Source organism: Scyliorhinus canicula, chromosome 13, assembly GCF_902713615.1.
Source record: "Scyliorhinus canicula chromosome 13, sScyCan1.1, whole genome shotgun sequence".
Taxonomy (NCBI): Eukaryota; Metazoa; Chordata; class Chondrichthyes; order Carcharhiniformes; family Scyliorhinidae; genus Scyliorhinus; species Scyliorhinus canicula.
Window position 1 is genome coordinate 81,091,571 of NC_052158.1, and position 14,236 is coordinate 81,105,806.

At 46.9% G+C, this 14,236-nt stretch overlaps 1 protein-coding gene across 1 annotated transcript in view; it reads right to left on the reverse strand.

The window, feature by feature from the left end:
- Positions 1-14,236, reverse strand: part of LOC119976095 (pinopsin-like) — an 89,859-nt gene that overhangs the window by 50,681 nt on the left and 24,942 nt on the right. The window contains exon 2 of the mRNA XM_038816250.1: positions 7,479-7,807. Coding sequence (XP_038672178.1) covers positions 7,479-7,807 — 329 coding nt within the window. The remainder of the gene's footprint in view (positions 1-7,478; positions 7,808-14,236) is intronic.

Consider the following 14,236-nt stretch of genomic DNA (forward strand, 5'->3'; position numbering starts at 1 on the left):
AAATACTATCCAAATCATACTATAAATAATAAAGCAACAAGTGTCTCTACTTGAAATATTTGGATCTGGATTTTGTACGGTGAAACTAGAATATATGAAAATTCATCAATAATCTATATTGGGACCTATATTGAGCATCGGGCTAGAGGATTGGCAATCAGAGTGAAGAGAGGAATATGATGAGGTTGTGTACTGTCACCAAAATGATTCAGTCTGAACACAGAAGAAATATTGTTAGGAACGCGGGATAGTTTTAAGTAAGTTATATTTGTATTGTGGGTGTTAGGAATAAGCTATAGCTTTGCGTTTCACTTCCATTTTGTGTTGTGTTCAGGGGAAGCCTAACCCTTTGTTTCACTTCAGAGTAATGCCTGACTGTGGATCTGTTTGTCTTCCTGCATTTTAATGAGGTTTTACAAAGTTAGAAAGTACAAAAGCAGAAAGAATAATGTGCTGTTGCCCAGCAACAGGAAGCTCACAGACACAGGGAGAAACAGAAAACAGTTTTAGTTCACTTGGAAGCAGGTGCCAGAGGGAAATAGGCAGGAGAAGGAATTGCAGAAAGCAGATTTTGCAAAAGAACCGGAGAAAGTCCCAGAAACCAGGGAGTGGGACAAAACAATAAGCCTAAGAAGACAGTTGGATTAAGGAACAAGACTGCAATCTGAACAAGGTCCTGTTCAGTGAAGTTAAAGTAAGGAGCAAAGGAAAACACTCTGAATTAAAGAGAGAAAGTTGTGGGAAATATAATCAAGGCAAAGTGGACTTGCAAGAAACCAGAATATCAGAGGAGACAGCCAGAAGTTAGTGACTCCCGACTATGGGCCCGTGAAGCAGTCGTGTTCTGTTGGTATGGCTGAGTATCTGAGAGAGTGTGCGTTGAAGCTGAAGCCTGAATGCAAATGGTGATCCAGCGGAGAGGAACATCAGAAGAAAGATGGAAACCCTCGAGGTGGATCCTTGATGAAAAACTCCTTTCTTAACACACAAATACAAAATATAAATTAAACTTAAAGCTATGGCTTATTTCTAACGCTCATAACACAAATGTAACTTACTTAAAATTATCAGTAGTTCCAAGTGAAAGCACTGTTCCGTAGAAAATTCTGCAAGACTGAGTTTCTCTGAGACCAGTTGGCTCACAGTGTGACCAGACTTGGGCAGAGTTGATGAGACATCCAGAGAGGGTGCTTACATCTGTCACTTGGGTTCAGAGTGTGGTGTGGCCAACCTACATGTCTGCAGTGACATTTTTGGGTTCTTACTCAGAGATGGCAAGACCTTTTAATCATAGGACTGAGTGATTCACACTGCCTATTAGTACATGGCCAGTACAGTAGTCCCCCGTTATACCACGGGTGTTCGGGTCCAAGACAGCCACCCACGTTGTATCCGAGCCGCGGATATCCAAGATGGCGGATATCCAAATGAATGAACGAGAGGAAACATCGCTGACTGTGCTGAACATTGCTGAATGGAAGGGCGTTTTAAATAAAATAACATCAAAGTTCGTTCAAGTCTTAAATCAAGTTTTAAATTTATTAAAATATATACAATAATATATACATACAATAATATACTTAAAATTGTACTTACAAGCATATTTTTAAAAATCATTTTAAAAAGTCTGTGAGTTTCTTCTGGCACATCCCCTTCCTCATCTTGACTTGTGCTTGCCTCTGGAGGTTCTTCAGGTGGAGGATGTATATCGGGTCGAAGTCCTGTTGCTCTGTGTATGCTATGAGCCACTTCAGGTGCATGATGGCATCCGAGTGGCTCTTTGCCACTGTGGGCTGGGGTTCTTCTTCTTCTTCTGCCTCCTCTTGCGTGACCTGGTCGATGATCTCCTCCTCTGTGAATGTTTCTGCGGGTGCCATGTCATCCTCTGCTGCTGCCCACCTGTTCACCCAATCCTGGAGTGTTAGGTTCTCATCCAGGTGGTCCTCTAGCCTCTCCTCAGCTGCCCTGATCTCTGCTTCAGTAAAGCCTACAAAGTCCTCTTCATCCGGGTAATGTTGGGGTCGTGGGAGTGCTGCTCCTAGGGCCTTGTTGCAGCAGTTGGCGATGGTCTTCTCTGTCACAGCTCCCCAGGCCTTCCCTGCCAGATAACAGGCATCCTTGATGGTGATGGCTTTCAGGTAATCTGGGACAGTGAGAGGAGAGTCTATCATTTCCAGGATCAGTTCCTTTTTGTATACAGACGTGAAGGTCTGAATGATGCCAGCATCACATGGCTGGATCTTGCTGGTGGTGTTCTTTGGGAGATAGAGCACTTGGATCTGCTCATCCCTGGTCTTGAGAACATCTCCCTGAGGGTGGGCTGAGCAGTTGTCCAGTAGGAGTGTGGCCTTCTGCGGTAAGTTGCGGGCACTAAGGTGGTCCCTGACACTGGGTACGAAGAACTTGAAGAACAACTCCTCAAATAAGGAAGCTGTCATCCAGGCTTTGCCAGAGTTCCGGTAGGTAATGGGTAGGTTCTCCATGTTGATGTGGTGAAAGCATCTAGGAGACTTGAATTTGCCCACAATCAATGGCTTCAGCTTGTGTGTTCCCGTGGCATTGCTGGCAAACAGGATGGTGAGCCTGTTCTTGGCTTGCTTGAACCCCAGAGTCTTGTGGGCATCATCCTTGACAGCTAGGGTCTTGTCAGGCAGCATCTTCCAGTATAGCCCTGACTCATCTGCATTGTAGAGTTGCTCTGGGGTCAGCTCCTCTTGCACCATGTAGTTCTTGAGGATGTCGGGAAAGGCTGCTGCTGCTCCTGAGTCGGCGAATCTCTGTTCACCACTGATGGTAACTGCACCTATCCCATGTCTTTTCTGGATCCGATGGAGCCAACCCTTGCTGGCTACAAAATTGGTGTCCTCTGGGTAGAGCTGGTGATGGAACTTCTCAGCCTGAGTCCTGATGATAGGTCCAGATAGGGTGGTGCCACCAGACTGTTCCTGGACAAACCAGGTGAACACAGCCTTCTCTAAGTTAATGTCACTAGCGTTCCTTGCCTTTTTCCTGGTAAGCCCTTCACTCTGAGAAACTGTCCCAACATATGTTCTTAAATTGGGCTCATCTTTCACCCACCCACGGAGGGTTGACTCTGGTACACCAGTCTCTCTGGATAATTTTGCCTTTGTTTCCCCGTTTCGAAGCCGGTCTATCAAATGTATCTTTTGCTTCACCGTGTAAGACGTGCGCTTAAACATTTTGAACGACAGTAACTGAACTCGAAGATACCTGCACTGGAAAAGGTATCCCTTTCATGGCTGGGTAATCGGGCTAATCGGTCGCGGCTACTCATCGCGGCTAATCGTTCTACAGTAATCATCGCGGGTAATCATCGCTGCTAATCGGTCTAATCATCGCGGGTAATCATCGCTGCTAATCGGTCTAATCATCGCGGGTAATCATCGCTGCTAATCGGTCTAATCATCACGGGTAATCATCGCTGCTAATCGGTCTAATCATCGCGGGTAATCATCGCTGCTAATCGGTCTAATCATCGCGGGTAATCATCGCTGCTAATCGGTCTAATCATCACGGGTAATCATCGCGGCTAAAAAAGGTGCTGTTTCAAAAAGAGTTTAAAATTAGTCAAGTAAGTTGGGGTCCATAAGCCCCCCCCCCCCCCCCCCCCCCCCCCGCCGTATATCGCGAACCGCGGTATTGCGGAGCGCGGTATAACGGGGGACTACTGTATACATATTGTGAAAATTACAGTTGAAGATGGATTTTGGAACTTGTTTTATCTTTATGAACCTGTGTATATCTATATACACAGTAGCCTCACGGTAGCATGGTGGTTAGCATCAATGCTTCACAGCTCCAGGGTCCCAGGTTCGATTCCCGGCTGGGTCACTGTCTGTGTGGAGTCTGCACGTCCTCCCCGTGTGTGCGTGGGTTTCCTCCGGGTGCTCCGGTTTCCTCCCACAGTCCAAAGATGTGCAGGTTAGGTGGATTGGCCATGCTAAATTGCCCGTAGTGTAAGGTTAATGGGGGGATTGTTGGGATACGGGGTACGTGGGTTTAAGTGGGGTGATCATTGCTCGGCACAACATCGAGGGCCGAAGGGCCTGTTCTGTGCTGTACTGTTCTATGTTCTATATAAAAATGTATATTATGGGTGAAGGAATAGTGTGATAAAGTTATTTTTCCTTGTCTAATAAATGTTTTGTTCTTTTGTTAAATGTTCATCAGCAGATTCCTGTGACTCTGTTCAGTAGCCACCTTCCACCTTTCCAAAGCAAGAATAAAGATTTTCTGTCCCGCCCCACTAGTTTTCTGGTGCGACACGCCCCCGCCGGCTGCGGGATTCTCCGTCCCGCCAGCAGGCCAATGGGGTTTCCCATTGTGGGCAGCCCCATGTCATCGGGAAATCCCTGGGTGTGGGTGCACTGCTTGCGCAATGGAGAATCCCGCCAGTGGAGAATCCAGCCCAGGATCGATCAAGCCAGGTTCCATTCTGGGATACGACTTATCCAGTAGTAACATCAACTGGGGATCATAAGAATGTTCAAATAATTGGAGGAACTTCCAGTGATAAAATTTGGAGACAAGACCAGAACAAACCTGAGGTATGCCGACGCACAATGATATTTGCAGAAGAAGAAGAGGCCCCAAAAAATACCAAATAAAATCCCTAAGTTTAAAATATGGTTTGAGGATGAATGCCAAATGACAAAAACAATAGACAGAGGGAATACATTAGAAGAAACTAGAGTGAAGATGAAAGTGGATGGTATCACACTGGGACAAGTATATAAGTTTGTCCATTTAGGACAAGTCATAACAGAAGGTTGCAGATATGGTGCTGAAGACAGATGAAGGATAGAGATAGCCAGTGGTAACTTCATGAAGATGATGGATGTGTTAACAAGAAACCTCAAGCTTTTAATCAGGTATGAAATCAAATCCAATCCAATCCAAGGTAAAAAGATGCTACATGTCATAAACTGGGGTTAAGCAGGTCATGGGACACTAATGAAACCTTAAGCAGATTAAGGGACACATACGAGACTGGGGGATTGATATTCCCAAATGAGGAATACGCACTCCCCCACTGAAAGGCAGGCCACCCCCTTCTATATCCTGTATAAACTCCTCGAGACAGAACTCTGTTCTGGCTTGCGTAGTAGAGTAACTGCTCTGTACTCTTATTCTGTTGCAGTAAACCTTTTTGCTTTGACTCAACCTGTTCGGCTCAGTGTGGACTCTTTTCCACCTTCCTGTCTGCCTCAGTAATCTGGACCATAAATAAAGAGCTGTGGAAGAAAATAGAGACCGTTGAAATGTGGATGCAAAGACATATGCTATCAATCTCACATACAGACTATAAGACAAATGAAGAGGTGTTTGAAATTGCAAGAGTGAAAAGAACTCTTGAAAGGTGACATCCAGAAAAACAAATGCCAGTATTTTGACCATTTGATCAGAGCTGAATAGCTACACAGATCACTCCTGGAAGACAAAGTGGAGGGCAGCGGAAAGTGGCATAATTGAGCGATGGATGCCACAGAATAAGCTATTGTGAATGCGTGAGAACAGTAAGACAAATGAGTGTGACATACCGTGTCCGCAGATCTCCTGGTAGGAGTTGCAACACGCAACAATAAGCAGAAGGTGGGGAACAGTTTACCGAATTGCTCTCCTGGCCATCAGTGGGGTGGGTTAAGGGTTCCTGGCTTTGGCTGTCAGAGCCTTGAAGGTGGTTATGTAATATAACCATAGGCTCCACGAGGATTTTCAAGCCCTCATTCAAGTCCCATTGACTTCAATTATCATAAATATGTATTGAAGGAAAGTTCAAAACACTCTCCCCATCTCTGTGCAAAAAAAGGCAGGAAAATATTTCTTACTGTTGCATTTAATTTTGAATATTATATTTGCCACGAGATCGGCCATTTGAGATCTCCTTGACAGAAGGCTGTTCAATTCACAGCATAGATCAGGAGGATGGATTGTGTTACAGAGCAACTCCATTCATTTTATAACAAGACCACATGTACCACAGGCAGTTGTTAAATTACTTGAACTTACACCACACCATGAAAACAGCTTCTGGCAATTTAAACATGGATTATTTAGGGGGTTGTTATTCAGTCAAACAGGTGGTACTATCTAACAGCCTGTGTTGATCCTGAACCACTTCATCCTGGGGAAATGTGCTCTTGGCTGAATACACTGTTATTGTTTCCTAATGGTGTGAACTTTCCTTGCTGTGAATTTTGATAGCCCCTGCCTGGCACATTGGATATCTGGTCAATCACATGTAATGATTTCAGTTCAATTGCAGCTTTTAGAAAAGGATTTGGATAATTACCTGAGAGAAAGATGTTACAGGGGAAAATAATGAGGGAGTGGAAGTAGCTTCGGGAAAGTGTTCTCAAGTTGTTCACCCACTATGTTGCACACATTAGGGGGTAATTTTGATTTGGGACAATAGTATAAATGGATGTTAGCAGGTTTTATAGTCTGTTTTACATCTCTCTCTATTTTCATTGTTACAAAGCAGGGTACCAATTTACTGTCTCCCTCTTTACACTCTCACACAAAGTCCACACACCTACACCAGAATATGCTGACACGTGCCTCTTAAGAGAGATGGGTAATGGGGTTGCCAACTCACTACCATCCATTTGGCACTATTGCAGAGTGTCAAAGTTGCCCCATTCAATTTAATGGGTGGAGAATTCACAGACAGAATTAGAAGGACTGGAATTTATAACATTCAAAACTTCCATCCCGTAGAATGGCGACAGGACAGAAGGAGGCCATTCTTCGCATTCGTGTCTGTGCAGGCTCTCTGCAAGAGCAGCAAAGCTATTTCCACTCCCTCATCATTTTCCCCTGTAACATCTTTCTCTTCAGGTAATTATCCAAAGCCTTTTCTGGAAACTGCAATTGAATCTGCCTCCACCATACTCTCAGGCAATATATTCCCCGATCTTAATCACTTGCTGTGTCAGTAGGTTTTTCCTCATATCCCCATTGCTTCTTTTGTCAATCACCTCAATTGGTATCCTCTGTTTCTCGACCCTTCCATCAACAGAAAAAGCCTATCCTTATTACTCAGCCCGAGTGCAACTTTTCCCTTGAACACAATTATATTTTACTCAAACCAAATGGTTTCTTCCCAAGTTCAGGTATTTTTCTGCAGTCATCAACAATGGAGCTCTGGCACAAGCACCTTCTTATGATCCACTGCCTAATTGAGCATACCCTCCACCTTAGGCCATTCCTTAGTGCTGGTACACTGGTGCTGGTTTAGCACAGTGGGCTAAACAGCTGGCTTGTAATGCAGAACAAGACCAGCAGCATTGGTTCAATTCCCGTACCGGCCTCCCCGAACAGGTGCCGGAATGTGGTGACTAGGGGCTTTTTACAGCAACTTCATTGAAGCCTACTTGTAACAATAAGTGATTATTATTATTACAGTAACATCAACGTGGGTCCTAGATTAAAAAAAGGAAAATGGTGCGACTTACCTTCTTCACTGTCAGCAGCATCTTTCCATAACAGTAGACAATCACCAGAAAGGGGATGACCAGACAGAAGGTGAAGAGACACATAATATAAGACACATTGGCAGTGTCTTTGGAGTACCAGTTCACAGAACATGTAGTTCCTGGTCCCTCAGGACCGTAGCGACTCCATCCAAATAGAGGGGGCAATGTCCAAATCAATGAGTAGATCCAAGAAAATGAAATCCCAGCAAAGGCTTTACGGTAGTTTGTTCTGTCAGCTTCTGTTGTTCCAGTGATTGTAATATAACGATCATATGACAATATAGCCAAAGAAATTAATGATACAGTACCTGCAAAGAAAAACAATCACATATTGAATGTTTAGAAAAATATATAGGCATGTTTAAATGATATAAGAAATTCCATCAGAATTCTTTGAAATCAATCGGCCTCACCAAAAAAAAAATCCCTGGTGAGGATGAGTTATATTCACTTCAACTTTGGACTAATGAAACAGAATATTAACAAATTTTAAATCAGATACGATATTGAAAATACTCCCTCTGTATAAAAGTAATCTTTTGTAAGCATTTGTTGCATTTTACTGTATCTGAATTTCTTGTTTCAATAATTCTTCTGACCCATGAATACTCAACTAAGTGACTACATTACACTGACTGGCCCACTTCACTCTTTCTTCCAGGAAATGATGATGTAGAACAAGAGGCCACAGGAACTAAACATTGGGGGACAAAGGAGGTTGCATGTTCTTATTCCTGTGATGAAGATGGTATTTGCTGAAGAGGATTCAGATCAGCACTTTGATGGGCAGCCGAGAAAAGACATACACAATGAATTGGCAGACCTGTCAGGAAGTCTGCATGTAATGTCAACGGGGATGGAGCAGTCCAGTCCTAACTTTGCAGTGAACTTTGTGCAGACATGGAACCCATCCTTTCCAACAAGGAAGGAGTGGCCAAACTCTAATAGCACATTTGAGGACCTAACCATTTTGTGGATTGGGATGGCTGATGCCTCGACTCCCACTGTAGAACCCACCCAGGAGCCACGCACTGTCGGGGTACTGCAGTACTAGCTCAGACTGAAGTAATGCAAGGTCAGCTGCCTAACACACAAGCCAATTTATTGGCTTGCGTCCATGGGCAAGGGCAGCACGGTAGCATAGTGGTTAGCACAATTGCTTCACAGCTCCAGGGTCCCATGATCGATCCCGGCTTGGGTCACTGTCTGTGCGGAGTCTGCACGTTCTCCCCATGTGTGCTCCGGTTTCCTCCCATAGTCCAAAGATGTGCAGGTTAGGTGGATTGGCCGTGCTAAATTGCCGTTAGTGTCCAAAATTGCCTTTAGTGTTGGGTGGGGTTACTGGGTTATGGGGATAGGGTGGAGGTGTGGTGTTGGGTAGGGTGCTCTTTCCAAGAGCTGGTGCAGACTCGATGGGCCGAATGACCTCCTTCTGCACTGTAAATTCTATGAAATTGCGGATACCAGTGTTCAAATGACTTGCAGGGCAACGCAGCAGTCCAGTAATCTGTCCTTCAAAGGATTACTAGGATTACTGAAGCTCCACCCGCTGAATGACAATGGCTCGTGTCGGATGAACCTGTTATCCTCTCTCATGATGACAATACTCATCCTTTCAGCCCTCGTACTCTACCGGTGACATTGCTGTTACCTTTCAGCCAAGCAAGCCTAGATTGTTACTGCTCATAAGAGATATTGCATTCTGAAGCCAGGCTTCTGCGGCCAGAGCTGCTCAAGGCCATCTTGCAAGGCCGCCTGCAGTCTCCCCCAATGTAAATCCACAGCCTTCCACCAGACATTTGGGTAACACTGCTTGGAATATTCGGACAAGTCACAGACACAAGGAGCGGGATTCTCCTGAATCCCCGCAATGTCCCGATGCCGGAGTAAAAAGCGGCGCGGACCACTCCGGCGTCGGGCCGACCAGAAGTTGCGGAATCCTCCGCACGTCCGGGGGGCAAGGCTGGCGCCGGAGAGGTTGGCACCACACCAACTGGTGCCAAAGGGCCGGCGTGCACCCGCGCATGTGCAGAACTGGCGACATGGTCCCGCGCACGCGCAGACTGACCGGCGTGTTCTGGCGCATGCGCAGGGGGTGTCTTCTCCACGCAGGCCATGGCTGAGCCCTACAGAGGCCGGTACAGAAGGAAGGAGTGTCCCCTCAGCACAGGCCCACCCACAGATCGGTGAGCCCCTGCGCCCCCCCCCCCCCCTCCCGAGGACCGCACCTGCCAGCCTACCAGCCAGGATCCACCATGTGGGACCATGTACAATTCACGCCGGCGGGACTGGCCAGTAGCCGACGGATGCTCGGTCCATCGGGGCCCGGAGAATTGCTGGGGGGGGGGGGCTCTGCCAACGGACCCCGACGGGTGCGACGTGATCCCCACTCCCACCCAAAAACCAGCGCTGGAGAATATGGCAGCCGGCAACAGAACGGCGGGGCGGGATTCACGCCGCCCCCTGGGGATTCTCGCGATGGAGTCCAGATACTGAGGGAATGTTCAAGAGTAATTCACATTTATATGCAAAAAGTTTGATTTATCAATTTAGTGTGGAATATTTTTTGAAAGCTTTTAGTTTTTGCTTTGTGCCCAGGTAGACATTGCAATGGTCAGTTACAGAGAGCTTTAAGGTGTGGGACTATTTGGAAATGTGGAATTGTGGTTGTGTTTACTGTATCACATACAGACAGAGTCGGCATCATGGACAGTCCAACCAGAAAGTGGCTGCATTATTTGCATCCTCCTCTTCTTTCCCCTCCTCCAGCTTCTCAGCTGTTTGCCATATAACTCATGTTAAGAGCTAGCCATCATGTTGGTGAGGGTCTGCAGCACTGTGGTGAATGAGATTCACACGGTATTATAATCTGTATATATGTATCAATATTGTAGGTGCAGTTGCACTACCTGACCACCAGGGGGAGTAGCTCTGGGAATACGCGAGAGTTTGTACTGGGCTCCTCCCTTGGCTCCGCCCAGGACTCCTCCCCCTGGAACTGCTGTATAAAGATCCATGCCACAGGGTCAGCCAGTCAGTTCACCGAAAGTTCAACGGCTAACAGGCTGGCTCTGTTGTAAGTATATTAAAACCGCTATTCTAATCCTACAAGCACATGTCCGTAGAATTGTTGGTTCCAACAAGCACACAGCAGACCACAATGAATTTTGACATGCAGTCTGCCGAGTTGAGTAATATCATGGCTGTGTTGTAATCACCGATTGACCACTAGGAGTCTCATTAGTATATAAGTAAATTTTAGTCAACTGACCCCTCAGACTGGCTAGTGGATGTCAAAGAGAGAAGCTGTTTCGCATGATTTTATTGCATTTCATTTGTTGTCTTGTACATGGTTTACCCACAGTTAAAGTTTATAAATCATTTACAACTTTAACGACAAGTGTTCTTGTAATAAATCAGGCTACCCAACGAGAACATTACATGATACCATGGCTGGAAGCTGTTAAACACTGAGAAAAAAAACTATTAGCCTGCCCCAGTAATTTGAAGATTTTTCAGTGTGCCAGAATTTGACAACATGCAGTCGTTGAAGCCACCAAAGAGTCACAGATTGGTGGTGTGAACTGGCACGGAACTAGCAACTGGCAAGTGTCCAAACAACAATTTAATCTGTTTCTTATTGCAGTACATTTAGAAGATCAATCAGATTCACATAAGGTAGCGGTGCTCCAAACAGCAGCAGGGACTGAAGCAATTGCTGTGTTTATAATGTTTAAATTTGCAAACGATGAAGATAGTAAAAATTTCAACAAAGTGATTCAAAGATTTGATGAACATTGCACCCCCAGAAAGAATGAAGGGCGTGATTCTCCGCACCCGGGAGAAATCGTGAGGCTGGCGTCAAAAACAGGCGGGTTTGACGCCAGCCTCCGCCTCCCCGACCGGGAACCGATTCTGGTCCCCGGTCGGGGCTAGCATCCCGCGGCCGTGAACTCCGGCATCGTGGGCATAACGAATTTCGTTAAGCCCGCTAGCCAGAGTTAGCGACGGATGACACGTCAGATGACGTCAGCCGCGCATGCGCGGATTGGACGACTCCAACCCGCGTATGCGCGGATGACGTCATCAGGCATTTGCGTGAAACCCGCGCATGCGCGGGCCGGTATGCCCCTCAGCCGCCCCGCGAATGGATACAGCGGGGCGGCGGAAGGATAAAGAGTGCGCGGGGTAAGTATCCGCTGCCCGCGATTGGTGCCCACCGATCGCGGGCCCATGGCACCCTTGGCACGGCCGTGGTACTGCAGTGCCAATCGGTGCCATGGTTCCCCAGATCGGGACTTTACGGCCGTTTTTACGAACGGTCAGACCAGGTGTGTTTGACGTTCCTAAAAACGGTCGTAAAGGCCTTGGAATTCGGCCCATCGGCCAGCTGAGAATCGCTGCTCGCCGTAAAAAAAACGGCGGGCAGCAATTCGTGTCGGGAGGCGGGCGTGGGGGGGGGGGGGGGGGAGAATAGCGGGAGTGCGTCACACCAGTGTGGCCGTAAAAATTTATGCCGCCCGCTATTCTCCGCACCGTCGTGAGTGCGGAGAATTGCGCCCGTAATTTGTGAACGCTTTGTCTTTAGATCACGTTTTCAGAAGACAGGAAAGTCCACAGATCAGTTCATCACTGATTGAAAGTTAAAAGCTAAAATCAGTAATTTTTCTGTGGTGGAATCATAGGATGCATAGCTGGCCCGAAAAATGGCAGATGGAGTTTAACCCTGATAAGTGCGAGGTGATTCATTTCGGGAGAAAAAAATTGAATGCGGATTACAGGGTCAGCGGCAGGGTTCTGAGGAATGTGGAGGAACAGAGAGATCTTGCGGTTCATGTTCACAGAACTCTGAAGGTTGCCACTCAAGTGGATAGAGTCGTGAAGAAGGCTTATACAGTAGTCCCCCGTTATACCGCGTCCCGCAATACCGCGGTTCGCGATATACGGCGGGAGTGCTTATGGACCCCAACTTTTTTCACTCTTTTTCAAACAACACCTTTTTAAGCCGGTGAACTTTTTTTCATTCATTCGAGTGCCAATCAGCTGCGATGATTAGCCCGTTTAGGCGCGATAAATAGCCGCGATGATTGGTGATTAAAGTAACAGTTTTCTATCCCCAACCATTTAAAAGGGAGACCTTTTCCAGTACAGTATCCAGTTCATTTTAAAATGAAAGCGTCTAAAAACCAAATGCCGAAGCGCAAGTCTTACACAGTAAAGGAAAAGATACATTTGATAGACCGTATTCGAAACGGCGAAACAAAGGCAAAATTATCCAGAGAGACTGGTGTACCGGAGTCAACCCTCCGTGGGTGGGAGAAAGATGAGGACAGTTTGAGAATTTATGTTGAGACAGTCTCTGAGAGTTAAGGGCTTGCCAGGAAAAAGGCAAGGACCGCTAGTGACATTAACTTGGAGAAGGCTGAATTCGCCTGGTTTGTCCAGGAACAGTCTGGTGGCACCCCCCTATCTGGACCTATCATCAGGACTCAGGCTGAGAAGTTCCATCAGCAGCTCCACCCAGAGGACAGAAATTTCGTAGCCAGCAAGGGTTGGCTTCATCGGTTCCAGAAAAGACATGGGATAGGTGCAGTTACCATCAGTGGTGAACAGAGATCCGCCGACTCAGGAGCCGCAGCAGCCTTTCCCGACATCCTCAAGAACTACATGGTGCAAGAGGAGCTGACCCCAGAGCAACTCTACAATGCAGATGAGTCAGGGCTCTACTGGAAGATGCTGCCTGACAAGACCCTAGCTGTCAAGGATGATGCCCACAAGACTCTGGGGTTCAAGCAAGCCAAGAACAGGCTCACCATCCTGTTTGCCAGCAATGCCACGGGAACACACAAGCTGAAGCCATTGATTGTGGGCAAATTCAAGTCTCCTAGATGCTTTCACCACATCAACATGGAGAACCTACCCGTCACGTACTGAAACTCTGGCAAAGCCTGGATGACAGCTACCCTATTTGAGGAGTGGTTCTTCAAGCACTTTGTACCCAGTGTCAGGGACCACCTTAGTGCCCGCAACTTACCGCAGAAGGTCACACTCCTACTGGACAACTGCTCAGCCCACCCTCAGGGAGATGTTCTCAAGACCAGGGATGGGCAGATCCAAGTGCTCTATCTCCCAAAGAACACCACCAGCAAGATCCAGCCATGTGATGCTGGCATCATTCAGACCTTCAAGTCTGTGTACAAAAAGGAACTGATCCTGGAAATGATAGACTCTCCTCTCACTGTCCCAGATTACCTGAAAGCCATCACCATCAAGGATGCCTGTTATCTGGCAGTGAAGGCCTGGGGAGCTGTGACAGAGAAGACCATCGCCAACTGCTGGAAGAAGGCCCTAGGAGCAGCACTCCCACAACACGACCCAGAAGAAGAGGACTTCCTAGGCTTTACTGAAGCAGAGACCAGGGCAGCTGAGGAGAGGCTAGAGGACCTGTTTGAGAACCTAACACTCCGGGATTGGGTGAACAGGTGGTCAGCCGCAGAGGAAGACAAGACACCCACAGAAACATTTACAGAGGAGATCATCGACCAGGTCATCCAAGAGGAGGCAGAAGAAGAGGCAGAAGAAGAACCCCAGCCCACAGTTGCAGCAAAGAGCCACTCGGATGCCATCACCAACCTGAAGTGGCTCATAGAATACACAGAGCAACAGGACTTCAACCCCATATACATACTACACCTGAAGAACCTCCAGAGACAAGCACAAGTCAAGATGAGGAAGGG